A 17,491-nucleotide genomic window follows, 5' to 3' on the forward strand; every position below is an offset into this window, starting at 1 on the left:
CACCAGTGCGGCTCATGTATGACCAAGGTCTATTTTCTTTATTAAATTTACTGGGTGCAGCTAATATTCTGGTGCACTCTATAGTCCGGAATTTGCGGTACTTCAAGAGTTCCCTGCTGTTCTCGCCCCGCAGTGTAATATCCGTGAAACAATGCAGATTTCTATCCACCTACTGAAAAGCACCGATCTCTTTAATTGTACAAGTCGGTATCTTAATTATTCATCGCACAATTTGGCAGGTGTAATTACAATTCTTGTTTTTGCCTTTGTGATCCGGCTCTTCTATTTCCCTGTTGTTAATGAATGAGCGAGCCGCCTGTGAATCACAACGTTCTTTCCCCATGAAGCTCAGCGTTTAACCCGACGGCCAGCGCCTCTGTGATTTTTAATAAAGTGCCTTCTGATTGCTTCGCTGGAAAGTGCATCACCTCTTAAAATCCCTGATGTTGGCTTCTGAATTCTGATTCCGCCTGTGAAGTTGCCCCACTTGCGCTTTTCAACCAGAAGACTATTTGCACTTAAGAAAGCTGGAGGCTGCGTCTCCTTGGCAGAAACAGAGGCTGCCGCACACCGACTCAACAACGCTGTAACTCCTTAGTTATGCTTGGCTCCAGGCAGTCGCTATCTTGGTACCATTTTCTGAGGGTGATTATTATCATCCAATTTTAGAGGAGCATAATTATGCCGGTTAAAATTCTGCATATGCTCCCGCTGTGACGCACCGTGGCTACAGGTACATTGTTCTGCTTCCTGTCTGCATGTAAAGGCTGAATGAAGTGTATAGAAAACAAGGTAAATGGACTGTGTCGGTCACTGGAAGATAAAGCGACGGTGAAATGCCACAGCCGTGATGATAATTGAATGTGATGGAGACATTTTACACGACGTGGCAGCATCAGGGAGAGGTGATGCCGAAAAAAATCACACGATAACATTTAGACTCCATAATGTGGAGGGTTGGATGTGACAAGGTGGGAGCGTAGCGGCGGCGGCTCGTTCATTTCGATCTAAAGGATGTTAATTACAGTGTCAGTCACTGTAACGCTTCCATCCTGATATCAAAATAGCTTTTCGGAAATGCAGTGCAGTTGTCAATAATTTTTAAAAGTCATTATTAAAAGAGTCTCATAATGCACTGCAACAATTGAACTATAATAGTGTTAGTAAGCAGTTTCAGAAGAGGTCCTTTTCAACTCTGACATTTTTTTGTAGTAATAAGTAGGAAAATAAAAGTAAAATAAACTAAATGAAAAGTGTAAATGAATAATGAGGGAATAAAATTTCATTTATTTGTTTACATTTAAACATATTTCTCTTTGTAAGTCCACATTTACTGCATTTTCTGTCTTTCGTATTCATGCCCCATTAGCTCTATTTTTTATTTATCGTAAATTTCAACAATAAAATATCTAATCTAATCTGTATTTATTGGGTATTAATAATCATTGAATACAAAAGACACAAATTAATGAGAGACAAGACACAATCATTTTGTGTGTACATTATACAAAAAGGCAGATGCGCTTGTCAGAGTGATGACTTGCAAAGTAAAATGTCTAAGTAATACTTTTTTCCTTTTTTTTTCGACAACTCACAATAAATAAAATATAATAATAATAATCATAAAAATAGATAAAATTACAAAAACAAAAAAATACAAAAAACAGAAAGAAAGAAAGAAAAATATATATACTGTATTTTTTCTGTTTTTTTGTAATTGTATTTTTATCATTTTTTTAAAGATTTATATTCTATATTATTTATTGTGAGTTGTGGAAAAAATAGAAAAAAGTATTTTTGATTTATGGCATCAGAATCTCTATGCTGGTGCAAATGCTTCACGCTTTGACTCTTCATCAAAATGACACCCTGGAGGCACATTTAGGTCCCCACTGTTGTGGTTTGAACCCAGTTAAGGAGCTTACCAGTTGCCCTTAAGCAAGGTCTTGGGTCTTCTCCACCCTCACTGTTGTGAGTCAGTTTGGATTTATAGCATGTCTTAAAATGTAACGTAAAGTAAATGCACTGTGTGATTGCAGGACTGACCTTGTGTTTATGTGCTGCGGCTGTGACTCACCGGATCTGAATCCCTCTGCACTTAATAAGCAATGACTTAATGAATAAATCCTTTCACTAGTTCAGTCGGAATAACAGTCTGTACACAAGTATATTTCCTTACAATCACTACTAGTCTCAGTCAGTAGTGATGGAGTTATCATCCATTATAAGTGAGTGGTGTTGCATTGCTTAGTTCAGTTCATGAAATTGCACTGAAGAGTGGATGAATGAATGTGTGTGAAGGCCGGTGACAAGTTGTTTTGCTCGAATTGCAAACGTTTTTTTGTGTTTCGAGGAGCAGAAGTGTCAAAATAACATCCCCAACTGAAGTCACCAGAAAGTGTTTTAAATTTTTGTCCACTCAAAAGATGGTAGGTTTAAGGTTTTCGTTGATTTCAGGGCCCCCGTCGTCCCCTCGCGGCATCATCACCGACATCAACGACACCACGCTCAGCCTGGAGTGGAACGAGCCGCTCGACAACGGCGGCAGAAGTGACCTGAGCTACACGGTCAAGTGTTTGGTGTGTAGGACGCCGAAAGGTTCCTGTCTGCCCTGCGGCGACAGCGTCAGCTACAGACCCACGCGGCACAACCTGCTGGGCCGGCGGGTGGAGGTGTGGGGTCTGCTCTCGCACACCACGTACACCTTCACCATCCAGGCTCTCAACGGAGTGTCTCATCTGAGCGGCAGGGAACCCGCCAGCGAGAGCGTCAACATCACCACCAGCCATGACGGTGAGAGGTGGATGAGCAAAAAAATAGTGTGGGGGCGGTTTGGTGTTATTTATACCTCTTCTGTCGTCTGCGCAGTGCCGTCGCTGGTGTCGGTGATTCGGAAGAGTGACTCCACAGAGAGCAGCCTGACTCTGCACTGGTCCATCCCTGTAGAGCAGCATTACACCATCCAGATGTATCAGCTGCGCTACTGCGAGACGGTGAGAGCCTCCTCACCGCTTAAAGGTCACGTCATGTTCGGGTTCACCGTGTTGCCTTTCGGTGACAGAGAGGGAAAACAGTGCTGCCAAGCGCACACGCAAACATCCAGCAGACCTCATGAGTATCATGAGGCAGAGGCAGCTTCCCTCCTTTTCTTTTGTTTTCGCTCTCCTGCTTCACGTCAGGTAATTCAGTCATGTATCTTTGTGCAGGTGGAAAAAGAGCTGAGCCGAACGGCTGTCAGTCAAGCTGGATTCTATTTCCATGCTTTGTGACTAAAGTTCCTGCTGAATTTGGTCACAAACTACAAGACTAGAGCAAGTCATAAAAGTCACACCTCAATGTGACATTTGCCTCTGTCTCCATTATTCATAAACCTGCCATAAACGCTGTATTGAAGACCCATATATTTTCTATTTATCGCCATACTTGGGGTCAAAATGATGCCCTTAAATCTTCATCTTCCACCACCACACTCAGCTCGCATCGTGTGATACCATCTTAATTGTATTTCAAATTAACCACAGACTTTTTGTAATAAATATTGCGGCGTGCATCGGATTCTAGCTGTGAGGAGAGAAAATGTAAGCCAAGTTTAAGTGGAAGTGGTTTGATGTTTGGTGGCGGTGCAGCCGACTCAGAAGCACGGCGGTGCAGCTGATACACACACACTTGTGTTTGATGAAATCAGCCTGAAAACCTCCCACATCCCAGTTAATTTGCCTTTGATTATGATTGTCTAATTAGCTTTCATTGTACTGTAATTGGCTTGAACAGAAAGCTGAGGAACGCAAGAACTCGCAGCTCATATTCACCTTGAGATTTGTCCGATTCTCTTTTTTTGGTCTTTAGCTTTTCATCTAAAGAGTGTTTTTCTGTTCCTTTTTTTGTCTTGCACCAGCAGGACCGGCGCAGTGAAGATCAGTGCCATTACACGGAGAGCAACAGGAACCAAGCGGTGCTGACGGACCTCCGAAGGGCCACCCAGTATGAAGTGCAGGTCCGGGCCAAGACCACCGCCGGTTATGGAACCTTCAGTCCTGCTGCAGTGTTCCGCACACTGCCTGATGGTGAGAGAAACTGCAGCTCGATCGGTTCTATGGAAGCTCAAAATAGCAAGTCTTGTGTAGTTTAAACCTAAAATACTACATTATACATCAATTTAATATATATATTTTAGTAGGGGTGGGATTCGATAAAAAATATTAATCTAGTTAATTCGAGAATTTGTGATTCATTAATCTCAATTAATCGCAGTTTAATGGTATAAGAATATTTGCCACAAGGAGCCACATTTTTCAATTTGAATGCATTTGGTATATTACTGAATCAAATGATGGAACCGCACATACATTTGAACCACAAAACATTGTTTATTTTGCATCAGTTTGACAATAAATCACGATGGTGGCTATATTCAAGTTTTTATATCACTTTATTAAAGCTAAAGCTCTTTTGATGTCTTGAAAATATTTGTATAAGAATTTCAATGTTATAATATTACATTAAATGAAATATAATTTTTAATAGTTCTTGTTGTTATAGATTAATCGTAATACTGTTGTAATTAATTAATCGTAATTAACTCTTAGAATAGGAAATATTGATATCATATTTGTGAAACTTTCATGAGGATTTTGAGAATAAAAAAATACCTTCAAATATAGGTAGGTAGGTCAGCTTTATTGTCTAATATGCTGCAGTACAAGACATATAGCATCGATGAAATACCTGTTCTCTCAGACCTGGACGGCATGACATATGAAAATCGACAGACAGGAACAAATAATAAATAATGTAATATTGTATACCTATAAATTCTGGACTATGTAGTGCCTCGTAATATTAGCCACACCCACTAAATTTAAGACAGAAAATAGATCTTGTTCATACAGCCGCGCTGGTCTATGACCGTGGGTGCACTGGTGCTGTGTGCGCTGTAGAAAGGTCAGTGTTGCTTAAGAAATGCAAGAGGATCACTTCTAAACTAGTTTTGAAAACAGGGTCCAGCATTGAGACTGGCTATGAAACAAACTGGACAAAGTTCTGAACTAGAATCATGAACTCCTCACATCTTTTATTGACATTAAAGCGCTCAAAATGTGCTGTTTTCAAACGCGTGTCCGAAGTTGCTGCTGCTTCTTGTCTCCAGTCCCCAGGAGATCAGCTCTGTGGGCGGAGCTGTAGACACACAGGTGAAAACTGCGCATTTTGAGTCAACTGTATGAGATTCAGGGTTCAAACCACTAGAAAAAAGTAGCGGCTTATAATTTGAATATTACGGTATTCAGTTGCTTTTTATTTGCAGTCAAACTCCAAACTTTTTCACATCCACAATGTCCTTAATATTTATTTTCAGTTTTTCTTTTTCCCTTCAGTAATGTTCTTCCTCAGATCTAAAGAAGTCTCCTACTGTCCTTGGATTTAGTCGGTGTCCTTGTGTTCAGCCCCATTGGTGTTTGCAATTCTTGTCGTGTTCCTTTTATCCTCGTTTTCAAATATCTCTTTACTCCTGACCACGTGCGAACGCACGGCGATGATTACACAATACCATTGTCCTTCTGTCTCTCCCAGAACACGATGCGTCGTCCCAGTTCCTGGTGCCAGGAATCCTCATCGCCATCGGGATGCTGCTTTTGGTCATTTTTGTTTTCCTGGCTGCCTACTGCATACGGTGAGGACCAGGGGGAAACGGCGCGGGTTGGAGGGTGATGAAGAGAAGCTAAGTTGGACGTAAATCGAGGAAGTACAGTTCAGTCATTTGTCCTGCGAGACCTCCACCACTTAAGAGTTGAGAACAGGACAGAGAAAAGGTGAATAAAATAAACCAGGAAGTGAGAAGTGAATTGATGCTCTGGAGTCGCCCTCAGGTTTCGATAGCGTTTTGTACCACATATCAGCACAACATGATATATATCAAACAAGCACATGTTCTACTTCCTGGTCTGACGACGTATGACTTATTGTTTTTATTTGCTATCACTCAAAAATCAGAACCAACATCTTGATAGACAATTATGCACCAACGGAGAAACATTTATAGCGGAACCTTCACTCTTACAGAGGGAGTTCTGGCCTAACAACAGCATGCACGATGCGGGAAGTAGAACGTGCGTTTGCCCATCAAACAACCAAAAATATTGTTTATTTTTTCAATGTTTCACTTATGGTAGAAAGTACCAGTGAATCCTTCATTTCAACTGATAACAATGTTTCAAAAAATCTTTATTTTAATGAGGAAATTGAGCACCTCAACATCACCGTTTTTAAAAAAAGGGAGAAATTTGACGCTTAATTTTGAATCACTTAAATAGATAAAGTATGTGACAAAATGTCTCACTATTGTTTAAGGATGGTTGCAAGATGAGGCATATAAAATTACAATAAAACTCATGAGCATTTCAGTGTGGAAGCAATGCCTGCAAAATGGAATAAACTAGAGTGTGACTCATTCTTTTAGGACACAACTGTGTCGATGCAAAACACCGCTAGCCCACATTTTGCAGCGCAACTGCCGTAAATAACCTTCTGCATGGTGTGAACCAGCGAGCGCTAAAGTGGAACAAGCCGGCATTTTCATCGGAAATGGACAGAAAATGGATGGAAATGGGAGGCTGGACAACTAATAACAGCAATGACCCCAATTTTTACAGTTTGCGCCACTTTGTTCTTTTGTTTAGACAAATCACATCTTATCAGCGATGGATGTTCCCCGCAGCGATTCAGACTCATGATGGCTTTTGCTTGCGCAGCGAAAAGTTATCCCGCTCATTAGAACATTTTCCGTAGGCCTCATTGTTTGAGTAAATAGTGTGGTGCGGCATCAAAGGTAGAGAGGGAGCGAGCGAGTCGGCGCGTGTACGTGTGTGCGAGGGAAGATTGAGCGAGGTGGCGATGTAGGTAGCGGGCAGAGAGGCAGGATGCAGGCGTCCCAGCCCTGTTTCCACAGGACAGGAGAACAATAGCCGTGACCTTGTGACACTCGCTCACGCACACACACACGCGCGCGCGCTCTCTCTCAAAAACCCGAAGCCCCAGATCGGCTGCTAACTAAGGGTGGTGCGGTATTTCTATTTTGGACTTATGAAGTGGGAGAGAAGTGGAGGAAGGCAGAGATCCAGTAGCTACAGGCTTTGTTACAGTCTTGCAGGGATGAGTTGGTGCCAGCAGAATTAGAATGGAGCTGCCGGTGTCAGAGAGCAGAACCGTAGGGGTTGGTGCAGGTATTCACCGATTTACCAAAAGCCATTGTGATCCAGCGTGTGAGATTTTCCAGAGATCAAGCAGGATTGGGGGGTGTTAACAAAAGCTTTTTCACCGTCAGGCGTACACAAGATTTTGGTGTCAGAAATACAGCGGCAGAGCTTTATGTTTTCACTTCAAAGACGATTTAAATCCTCAGCCACGGCTTTGAAATTTGACTTTTGATGGAGAAATATAGAGGAGAGAGTCGCTGTGATTGTGGATTTGGATAAATGGTGCGTACTGCAGGTTGGGAAGAGGTGCGCTGTCAACACTGTGGTGATGTAGGTAGCTAATGGAGAGTCTGAAATCTGCATGTACTGAACCGAATGACTGAATAAACTTAGATTTCTAATCTAAATATGAGCAAGTCTACAATGAAGAGAGGCTGTGATGTGGAGAAATTAATATGAATGAATCCAAAATTAGTGAAGCTAAAAAGCTAATACAGAATTAACATGAAGAAGTTAGCATAAAAAGAAGGAAACCTAGACAAATATTTTGAGGTCCAGAGCCTTTTTTTTCCCAACAAAAATGTGTCGAACTCAAGGTCGGGGATCCAAGCCCAAACCGCTGTTTTTTATGGCCCATACACTTTAAATAGACCCAATCAAAATTTGTACATAGTGATGACACATGAATGGAAAAGGAAATATGGCAGAGCACAGTTGTTTGTCAAACTATCTGACAAAAGATTTAGAATTTTTATCGTGGAAAACTTTTTTGTCGCTGCAAATACTTGACAAAATGCGCCAGCTTATTTTGTGATGACGTTCAAGGTAGATGGGTCTGCAGATACAGTCAGGTCAGAACTAAGTTCTGTGCTAGTTTAAGGTGCGCCAAAAAATGTCAAGTCATACGAGGGTTGTCATACAGCTGCCGATGGTCCGGTGAGCACAGATTCAATGTTGAATGTATGAGAAACACCAGGCTGTTTCACGTGTGAGTTACAAACCTAAGCCCCCAGTAAACAAAAGGTGTTCAGACTCTGTTCACATAGTGCCAAAAAAATGTACCTTTGTCTTTGACCGTGTTGGACATCCCTCTCGGTGGATATCAAACCGACAACCCTGTGTTACTACTAGACAATTAAGAGGACACCAAAATAGTCCAAAATCTCCACGGTCCAACCAAACAAGGTGGGCATTATCACCAGAGGAGCAAGGGCTGAGGTGGGTTGTTGGTAGGTTCCACTAGGATTCAACTGGATATAAAGCAGGCTTCTTTTCATCTTCATTATGTTGCACAGCTTTTATTTCAGGCATGAGAGCAGATGCCACTTAAAAAAATGATTTATTGCAACATACCAGGAGGTGAAGGTCAAATCAAAGCAATGCTGGATCTTCATTCTAGAACTTTGGGCTGCAATAATAACAAAAGCCCAGCTGCACACAGGAAGTCCTTCAACCGAGTGAACAGCTGTCAGGACGGCGGTCTGCAGCTCCAACTGTCTGCTGGGCCGAGTGAGCAATTCCTGGGAAACGATCGATAACATATCATTTTAGATGAGCATCAAACGTAACCGCTGAAGCAAGATTCACGTTTCGGAGAGGAGAGTTTGTCTTTATTCAAATCACGGTTGGGTCTTTGAAATGCTGTAAAACATGAGCCGCCTGTCCTCCTCATTACACTTTATGCCTCTGTACCTGCAGCAGACACAGCCGTATCAAAGACCCAGAAATGAGCGATAAGAACAGCCAGTACCTCATCGGCCAAGGTAAAAAAAAACTCACAATAGCACACACATTTACAACTTTTTCATATCCGGAAAATGATTTTTGAGTCGGACTCCTTTCTCAAATAGAGGGTTTCTCTTCCTTTCCCACGACTTTGTTTGTCTTTCTCCGGCAGGGGTCAAGGTTTACATCGACCCCTTCACCTACGAGGACCCTAATGAGGCGGTGCGTGAATTTGCCAAGGAAATCGACGTTTCCTTTGTAAAGATTGAAGAGGTTATCGGCGCTGGTAAGCCCCACGGCCTGAGCCTTTCCTCTTCACATGAACTCCAGACTGAACCCGTGTGTTTGTCCGGGATATCTAATTTGCGGCGTTAAATGGATTCTGTGACATTTAACTCCAGTGTCTGTTATTCTTATGTAAAGACAAAATCCAATGCCACGTTCTCAGTGAGACAATTAACTGACAAATGTTTGGAATTCAAAGCAAAGGGCGGCTCTAGCTGCGAGCGCTTCGTCCTCCTTTATGGTGATGTTCATGTGCGTCCACAGGAGAGTTTGGGGAGGTGTGCCGAGGACGGCTCCGGGTGCCGGGGAAGAAAGAGAACTACGTCGCCATCAAGACGCTGAAAGGCGGCTACACTGAGAAGCAGAGGCGGGATTTCCTCTCGGAAGCCTCCATCATGGGTCAGTTCCAGCACCCCAACATCATCCATCTGGAGGGGATCATCACAGCCAGCTGCCCGGTGATGATCCTCACCGAGTTCATGGAGAACGGAGCGCTGGACTCATTTCTCCGGGTTGGTGTTGCTCAAGGAAACGCGAGCCTTCTCTCGCAGCGTAAATCACCCTCCGCTCTCTCTCTCTCTCTCTCTCACCAGCTGAACGACAGCCAGTTCACGCCCATCCAGCTGGTGGGGATGCTGCGAGGTATCGCCTCCGGCATGAAGTATCTGGCGGAGATGAGCTACGTCCACCGAGACCTGGCCGCCCGCAACATCCTGATTAACAGCAACCTGGTGTGTAAGGTGTCCGACTTTGGCCTTTCCCGCTTCCTGCAGGAGAACTCGTCGGACCCGACCTACACCAGCTCCCTGGTGAGCAGGCTACACTCCAGCAGAAATGGATTTTTTGGGGGGCTAAATATGTGCAGGGAGCCACATAATTAATAGGTTTTATCATCAGCTTCCACACCTCACTTTCATCCGCGACTAAACTGGCTCAGGCTGAGGGAATTACCCTGCGCATCAGGGTTTTAGCTGGGATTTTGAAACAGGCCGTCCAAAACCCCGCCCCCAACTCGTAACCCCGCCCCCTCCCGACACGCCGTGTCATTCATGTTTATTTTATTTTTACCAATTATAGTGACTTTTTTCTCTTTTATCATTATAACATAAAAAACATATTAATACTATTACCACCAAGTATCATTATTATTGATAATATTATTGTATTAATATTGATTATTGAATAATAATAATAACATAACACTGACAACTAACAACTTGCTTTGTAAAAAACACAGCTGAAAACAGTTATTTGTACCAAAATAACTTGACAAAACAACAATTAAACAAGCATCTGACTCAAATAACAAACCGACATGAACTCAGTAACTGTTGCCACGGTAACACTTTGAGATGCAGGGGTCCCGTGGGCAATTGTTTTACTTCATTCATCAAAAAAAAAAAAATTATAGCAATAATAATAATAATAATAAAAACATTTTTATAGTGATTCTTTCCCTTTCTACAAGCCATCATGTGTACAGCCTTGTGTGTATATCTTTTTTTCATTTATTGATGCAAGATAAGGGAAAAGGTTCGAGAATCTGCAAGTTTAGGTCATATTCTGCAATATTACCTGGCGGAAACACAATTTCATGTAAACCAGTATGAGTTGGGCATTATACAGGCACTAAAAATACATTTAGGGCGTCCTGCTGAGGAAACATGGGGTCCGGCTTTGAGTGCTGGAGGGCGTCTATTTTTTCATGTTTTGCAGTTTAGCGTCCGCCGGACACCCAAGACGCCCTCTAGCTAAAAATCGTCTGCCTCCTTTAATGCAACATTGTGCACGCAGGGTGGGAAGATCCCGATCCGCTGGACGGCACCTGAGGCGATAGCCTTCAGGAAGTTCACATCCGCGTCCGACGTGTGGAGCTACGGCATCGTGATGTGGGAAGTCATGTCCTTTGGGGAGAGGCCGTACTGGGACATGAGCAACCAGGACGTGAGTGGCGTTTTACAGCTGTGAGATTCTTCCCGTGGTTGTTGTTGTTTTTTAAAGTAGCAGCTTTCTTGTGGTCAGGTGATCAATGCCATCGAGCAGGACTACCGGCTGCCCCCGCCCCCCGACTGCCCCACTCATCTGCACCAGCTCATGCTGGACTGCTGGCAGAAGGATCGCTCTGCGCGGCCGCGCTTCTCCGACCTGGTCAGCGCGCTGGACAAGCTGATCCGAAACCCTGCGTCTCTGAAGATCGTGGCTCAGGAGGGAGCGGGGTGAGTGACAGACAGGGCGTGGCAGGCATGTCCTAATTCCCATCACAGCCCCACGAGCCTTTGGCCTCCCACTGACCGATCTCATGTCGCACCTTGGTGACCTGCTGTGTTCTGTCGGCCTCTGGCTGTGCCTGTTTCCCTGCTCACCACTGACAGACCCTATTGTGTGTCCCTGTCCGTCACTCAGACTCAGATTAGATAGACTGTCGGCTGGAATGTTGCTGCAGGACAGACACTCTTGTTGCGGTGACAGTCTGTGTAAGCTGCTCTTTTGTGTCCCCACCCAGCCTGTCTTACCCCCTGCTGGACCAGCGAGCACCGGCCACCGTCTCCTCCTTCACGTCGGTGGGCGAGTGGCTGAGGGCGGTCAAGATGGAGCGCTACGAGGACAGCTTCTTGCAGGCTGGCTTCACTTCTGTCAACCAGCTGCCGCAGATCACCACACAGTCAGTACTGGCTTCCACATGTCTCATGCTCACAGAGAAGAGTTCAATGCGCGATGTAGTTTAAGGTCGACTCCCCCTTTCCCCCTGCCAGAAAGAAAGCTTCTGTAAGCAAATGTAACTTGGCAACAGGCCGCAGTTGCTTCCTGACTATTTTTCTTCCTTTATTTTCATTCGATGGCTCTTTTAATGTCCCCAGTGTCGAGGGACGGACTGCAGCTGCACATACAGTCGATACATAGGAACTTAATATTCCTCAGAAATGAGCAAAGTGGAGCCTCAGTTGCCTTCTGGCAACTGGCTTTTCCCCCCTCACCGCTGCATTAGTTGCCTTCAAGTTCTGTTTTGTTATAGTTTTGTCTTTTTATTTTCAGATGACTGCCAACCAATAAGTTTTTAAATTACTTATAAAGACATTAGTTTGAAAATAAAAGGGGTGCAAAATAATGGAAAAAAACGTATGGGATTAAAGCATTGATATATTTTTTACCTTGAGTAAATCAATACACTGCATTTTGAAAAAAAAACACAAGAAAAGACTTTCTGTCTAAATAGCGAGGTTCAGTAGAAGAAAATCATTGTGAATAACGTTAAAATGAATTCATACAATTTTTTTTCTCGCAAAAACGAGTCTGAAAAAGTAAAGTTGCATTTATATGACAATTTATTTCTCCTCAAAATTTATTTTATTTTTATTAAATACATGAAATTGACAACCACACACCAGGAGATAATTATGAATATTCAGTATGACCCTAAACTACTTCTTTCGTAATGTCTGTTGTTTTAGTTTGTAGTTTCAACCTGAGGGTGCAGAAAAGGTTCCCTGGATTTTTGAAGTCATTTCCCATCTTGAGATCAAGCTTAATCTATATATCTCAAGAAACTAAATCTATCTAGCTAGTTTGAAAGTGTTCTGTTGTAACTCACCTTCCATGTCTTCAGTTTATGTGACTTAATGTGCTTTTTTTATTTATTTTTTTAATCATTATCGTAAAATTTAGAGTTTTTTTCTCCTGCTTTCCTTTATAATATGATGCCTAATTTGTACTTATCTGTTTAATGATAATAATAATAATAACCATCATCATAAACATAACAATACCACTTGTACTATTACCACTACTAGTACTACTGCTGCTAATAATAATACAATTGTATATTATTATGACAACAAATATTATTATTATTGCTGTTGTTGATAATGATAATAATAACAATAATAATAATAACATAACACAAAAACTACTAATAATAATGTATATACTACTACCACTACTGCTGCTACTACTACTACTTATAATAATAATGTGTATGTGCTGCCTGAGACGTTTGTGAATCACTTCTTTATCCTTTGCCTGTTCTTGAGTGTGTTCCCTTTCTGTCTCAGAGATCTTCTCCACATGGGTGTAACGTTGGCCGGACACCAGCGGAAAATCCTGTCCAGCATCCAGGCGATGACATTCGGCAACAACGGCACCACAACTGTGAGCTTCTAGGATCTCCTCCTGGCAGAGTTCATTCATCACCGCTGAACTGGTGGAAGACTTCTCCAAGAAACTTGAGCCAGGAAGTCGGACTCTCTCCCCCAGTTGCTGTTGTCTGAGAGAGTCTGAGAAAAAAAAAAAAGGAGTGGGATCTGTTTCCCGTGGTTTTTGTCATCACTTTCACAGAAGGAGACGAAACGAACTGCTCGTGCCAATGCGAGGATTTTAGCTTTTAAAGTCTCAGCACGGAGGACTTCTTCCAGCCAGATCGCATCCCTGCATCAGACTGATTTTATCATTCTGTGATTCCAACACGACTTCCTCTTATCTCAGGTGCGGCGTGTCACGCTGCAGACTTTCCACAGCCGTAGTGGGACCGCTCTCCTCTTCTTCAGACACATCAGCACTTTCGCCGCCTCAGTGGATCTCAGGCCCCCGCCTCTCTGATGTTCAGTTTAGATCTGATTCCTGTCAACATCTGTTTATATAGCTTTGTTGTCATGATCTTTCCCAAAATGTTCTCAATGACCACGCCCTGTGAAGTCTGGCACGTCCGATCTAGACCACTGTCATATGTGCTTCTTTGAGATTCTACTCTCATTCATGCAAAAAACACACCTGGGCTGAGCAAGTGTAGAGGGGGCCTGAGGGGGGTTTTCACCCTGTGCACTCTGTCTCGATACAAAGTGTGTTCGGCTCAAAAGTCTGAGACGTGAAACCAACTGTCGGGTTTTGGCCGCAGACTTGATCCCGGCTGGAGAGCTGCACCTTGTCTCAGGAAACTCTCCGCGGGGGGTGAGCTTGGTACTAGCTGCCAGAAACTACATGTACAACGCGACTCCGTAAAGGGTCAGATCGCTGTCTGGGCGGACAACATTGTTCAAAAACCACTTCGCAAACACTGAGGCGTGCAGGCAGGAGCTGCAGGAGACTGGTCCTGGGGAGGAGCGAAGCGCAGCTGTCTGGGACTCGCAATGTGTGTAGGTGTTTGATAACTCGTGTGTTTTCGCCTTTATTAGACTGATAAACATCCGATTTTATCGTCCGACAGATTTACTTAAATGAATAATGCTGCGCTCTAGAGTTTTCACTGCTGCGATCTCGCAGCTGCGCAGCTGTGGCGATGAGGAAAGGAGCTTCCCAAGTTACTGAAACTCACCAGACTATTGATCATTTTTGACATCTGGGTCTGTACTTCACTAAAGTACCACTAAAAATCGTCTTGTTCGTCAGCAATCTGACGTGTTGTGTGATCAACATGGATAAATCAAGACGCTCCGTATTACGCAGCTTGTCTCTGCTGTTTTCTTGTAAAATAAACATGACAAGACTCTGTCGTGTTTAGTTGTTTTGGCTGTGAAACGCCACATTCTGTTACAGAAGTGACAGCGGGCCGCCAGCTGAGGAGAACAGCTTTAGGCGAGTCGGACCCGAGACAGAATCCGCAGTGTGAAAAGCCCCTTAGTGTTGAGTGTGTGATTCTGGGTGGGGGTGATTATCTCCAGTCCTGCAAGCAGCATCGCTGTTGTGGAACTCTCACAGATGGAAGAGCAAGTGGACCAGAGACCAGAGAACACTGTTGAATCGGTTCTGCTTTCGGAATCCCAACTCTATCTGTTAAAAGCTTCTGTCTGTGGTTTGCCATCTTGGTGCAGTGACTTCCCATCATCATCATCTCTCTGGACTCAGACAGCAGTTTTTCCAAAACCTTTTGGTTGTGGCTTAAAATGTTTCTTCGGCTAGGTGTAGTTCAGAAGTTAGCGCCGAGTCTTTGTCACACTCGGCATTGAGAATGTCAAACAATGGCCGCCCTCGCGGTCAGCAGTGTCCAATAGATCCTGAGTGGAATGTTTGACCAACACAACACACAAATACATTTCAAAGTGTTGCTCCAAGACTTTTCAGTGACATTTAGGATGTGCCTAAATCCCCCCAGGAGGCCCCCAGAGCTGCAGTGCGGCAGGAAAATGGATCCCTAAAACGTACTTACACAACGACTTTGAATACAAAATGCACATTAGTGCGTCTTAATGCTTTTCCTTTGTGCCACCGTGCACTTACGCCCTCTCTGTTTTATACATAAATATATTTTACTAGCAGCTTTTTTTTTTTTTGACTGAAGAGGCGAGAATATTGAACGGTCACTGTCCATTATGTCGTCCGTCGATTGTCTGTTGTTGAAGTTGAAGAAAACATGACTCGAAATGACTCCTTCTAACTTGTCATAATTAAAAGTACCAGGTTTTTATATAAAACATGCCTTTTGTAACCGTCTTGCTTCCATTTTTTTTTTTTTTCTGCCGTACTGTTTGTGTATTGAACATTTGGAAACACTGCCTCTAATTTGGCTCCTTACCGCCTGCACTTCTCTAATTCCTGGCTGCCATTGATTATCTGTCTCAGGTAAACAAAACTGCTGGAGCTTTAACTGTCAATGTTCACTCCGAGCCGCTCTTTTTAAAGAAATCTCTTGTTGTGCTTGAATAATTCACCAATCTAGAAGTGCACCACCAACAACCGAGTGGGATCTGCGGCTGCATTATGCAGCATTTTTAACTGTGACTAGAGTTGAAATTCACTTTACAGCTGGGAGTTTGCCACAAATGCATTCACTTAAACAATACCACAAATCAACTTCGTGTCCCAAATATTTTCTCTGGAAAATGAAGAGGTTTCCACTTCAAGTCAGCATCCTTCACCGCCACCTTGATCATCCGCACTGGTCCATAACTTCTCAACATCTCATTTCTGATCTTGTCCTTTCCAGTCCATTCTAGTGAGCATCTCAGTGTCTTCATCTCTGTCTTCCTCTTCCTCTTCCTGTCATCTCAACACCATACATCATGGCAGCTCTCGCTACTAAGCCAAGTCACTCTGCCACTCTTCTGTCACAAATAACCCCAGTCAGCTGTCTCCACCTGTTCCACCTCACCTGCACTCTCTTCTTCGCCTCCCCGAATCTAAGGACTGTTACTTGAAGTATTGTCTATGTAAACAACAACAAAAAATAAATTGAATAAAAATGGCTAAAAACATCTGAAACAAATTACAGCTACACTTCATGTATTATGCATCATGCATAATATATATATTACATTCATAAGATATTATAGTGCACTTATAAGGCTTTATTGAAGATGTTTATATTCATGAAGGTTTCTTAAGTATTAAAAGGGATAAAGTTTAAGAGACAACTTAAGGGTTCTTGATTCTTTATTATGATGTCTTATGAATGCACTAATAATGTGTTATGGATGAAAGTTTAAAATGGTCAGCTGAGTGTTAAATAAGACAGCAGATAATTCTAACCACAGTTCTAGTACAAAACAATGGCTTTTAAACAACACTAGAAAATGTATATATATATATATATATATATATATATATATATATATATATATATATATATATATATATATATATATGCAATACATCAAATTGTTCAACACAATACCAATGAAACACAATAAATTATCACAGAAATGACCAAATCTAAAACTCAACTTAAACAACAGATTATACAACTAGAAAAGTAAAAAGTAAACTTGGACGAAAGAATAGAAAAGTAAAACAACAACATCGCACGGGCAAACAATGTAGCGCAACAAGAAATTGACGCAATAATTCACATGAACAATCACAAGCAAATGGCATTTCAGCATCATAGTCATAATTTTGCTTTGGACTAGTCTGTGTGACGCGTTTTCTCCTGAAACTACAAGCAGAATTTGAAGGCACCAAATGCACCATGAAGCGTGAGGCTAACCAGCTGAGTGCTCACCTAGTTAGTGCTGCAGGCACAGAGTCCTTATTGTCTTCATCTTCGTATTGAAGGTCCCAGTCGTCCGTCTAGAAATAGAGCTTGTGTTCATGTAATGTTCTGCCTTCCTTTCTCAAAATGAAGCTGCTGCAGATGAGCGATTGGCATTTTTAAAAGCTCATTAACAACCGGACATGAAGCCCAGAAGTTGATCCGACCTGAACATCCCAGTGTGATTCACCACATGGAGACAGGATCAACATAATTAATGTTCCCAGACTGATGGTGGGATGTTCTGTTCCAGTGACCCTGAGCTTGTGCCTCAAATTCACAAAAACGCTTGGCAGATGATCATTACTATAATGTGGAATTGAATGGAAATAAA

General features: G+C 42.7%; 1 protein-coding gene across 1 annotated transcript in view; it reads left to right on the top strand.

Annotated features, from left to right (window-relative positions):
• The window catches only part of ephb4a (eph receptor B4a), a 45,317-nt gene extending 28,635 nt beyond the window's left edge, over positions 1-16,682 (top strand). Inside the window, exons 6-17 of the mRNA XM_053846946.1 lie at positions 2,458-2,793; positions 2,869-2,993; positions 3,899-4,064; positions 5,569-5,668; positions 8,889-8,953; positions 9,088-9,201; positions 9,465-9,712; positions 9,794-10,009; positions 10,995-11,144; positions 11,223-11,416; positions 11,704-11,862; positions 13,250-16,682. Of these exons, the coding sequence (XP_053702921.1) occupies positions 2,458-2,793; positions 2,869-2,993; positions 3,899-4,064; positions 5,569-5,668; positions 8,889-8,953; positions 9,088-9,201; positions 9,465-9,712; positions 9,794-10,009; positions 10,995-11,144; positions 11,223-11,416; positions 11,704-11,862; positions 13,250-13,358 (1,982 nt within the window). The 3' untranslated portion in view covers positions 13,359-16,682. The remainder of the gene's footprint in view (positions 1-2,457; positions 2,794-2,868; positions 2,994-3,898; positions 4,065-5,568; positions 5,669-8,888; positions 8,954-9,087; positions 9,202-9,464; positions 9,713-9,793; positions 10,010-10,994; positions 11,145-11,222; positions 11,417-11,703; positions 11,863-13,249) is intronic.
• The last annotated feature ends 809 nt before the right edge of the window (positions 16,683-17,491 follow it).

This window comes from Synchiropus splendidus, chromosome 17, assembly GCF_027744825.2.
Source record: "Synchiropus splendidus isolate RoL2022-P1 chromosome 17, RoL_Sspl_1.0, whole genome shotgun sequence".
In the NCBI taxonomy this organism is placed as follows: Eukaryota; Metazoa; Chordata; class Actinopteri; order Syngnathiformes; family Callionymidae; genus Synchiropus; species Synchiropus splendidus.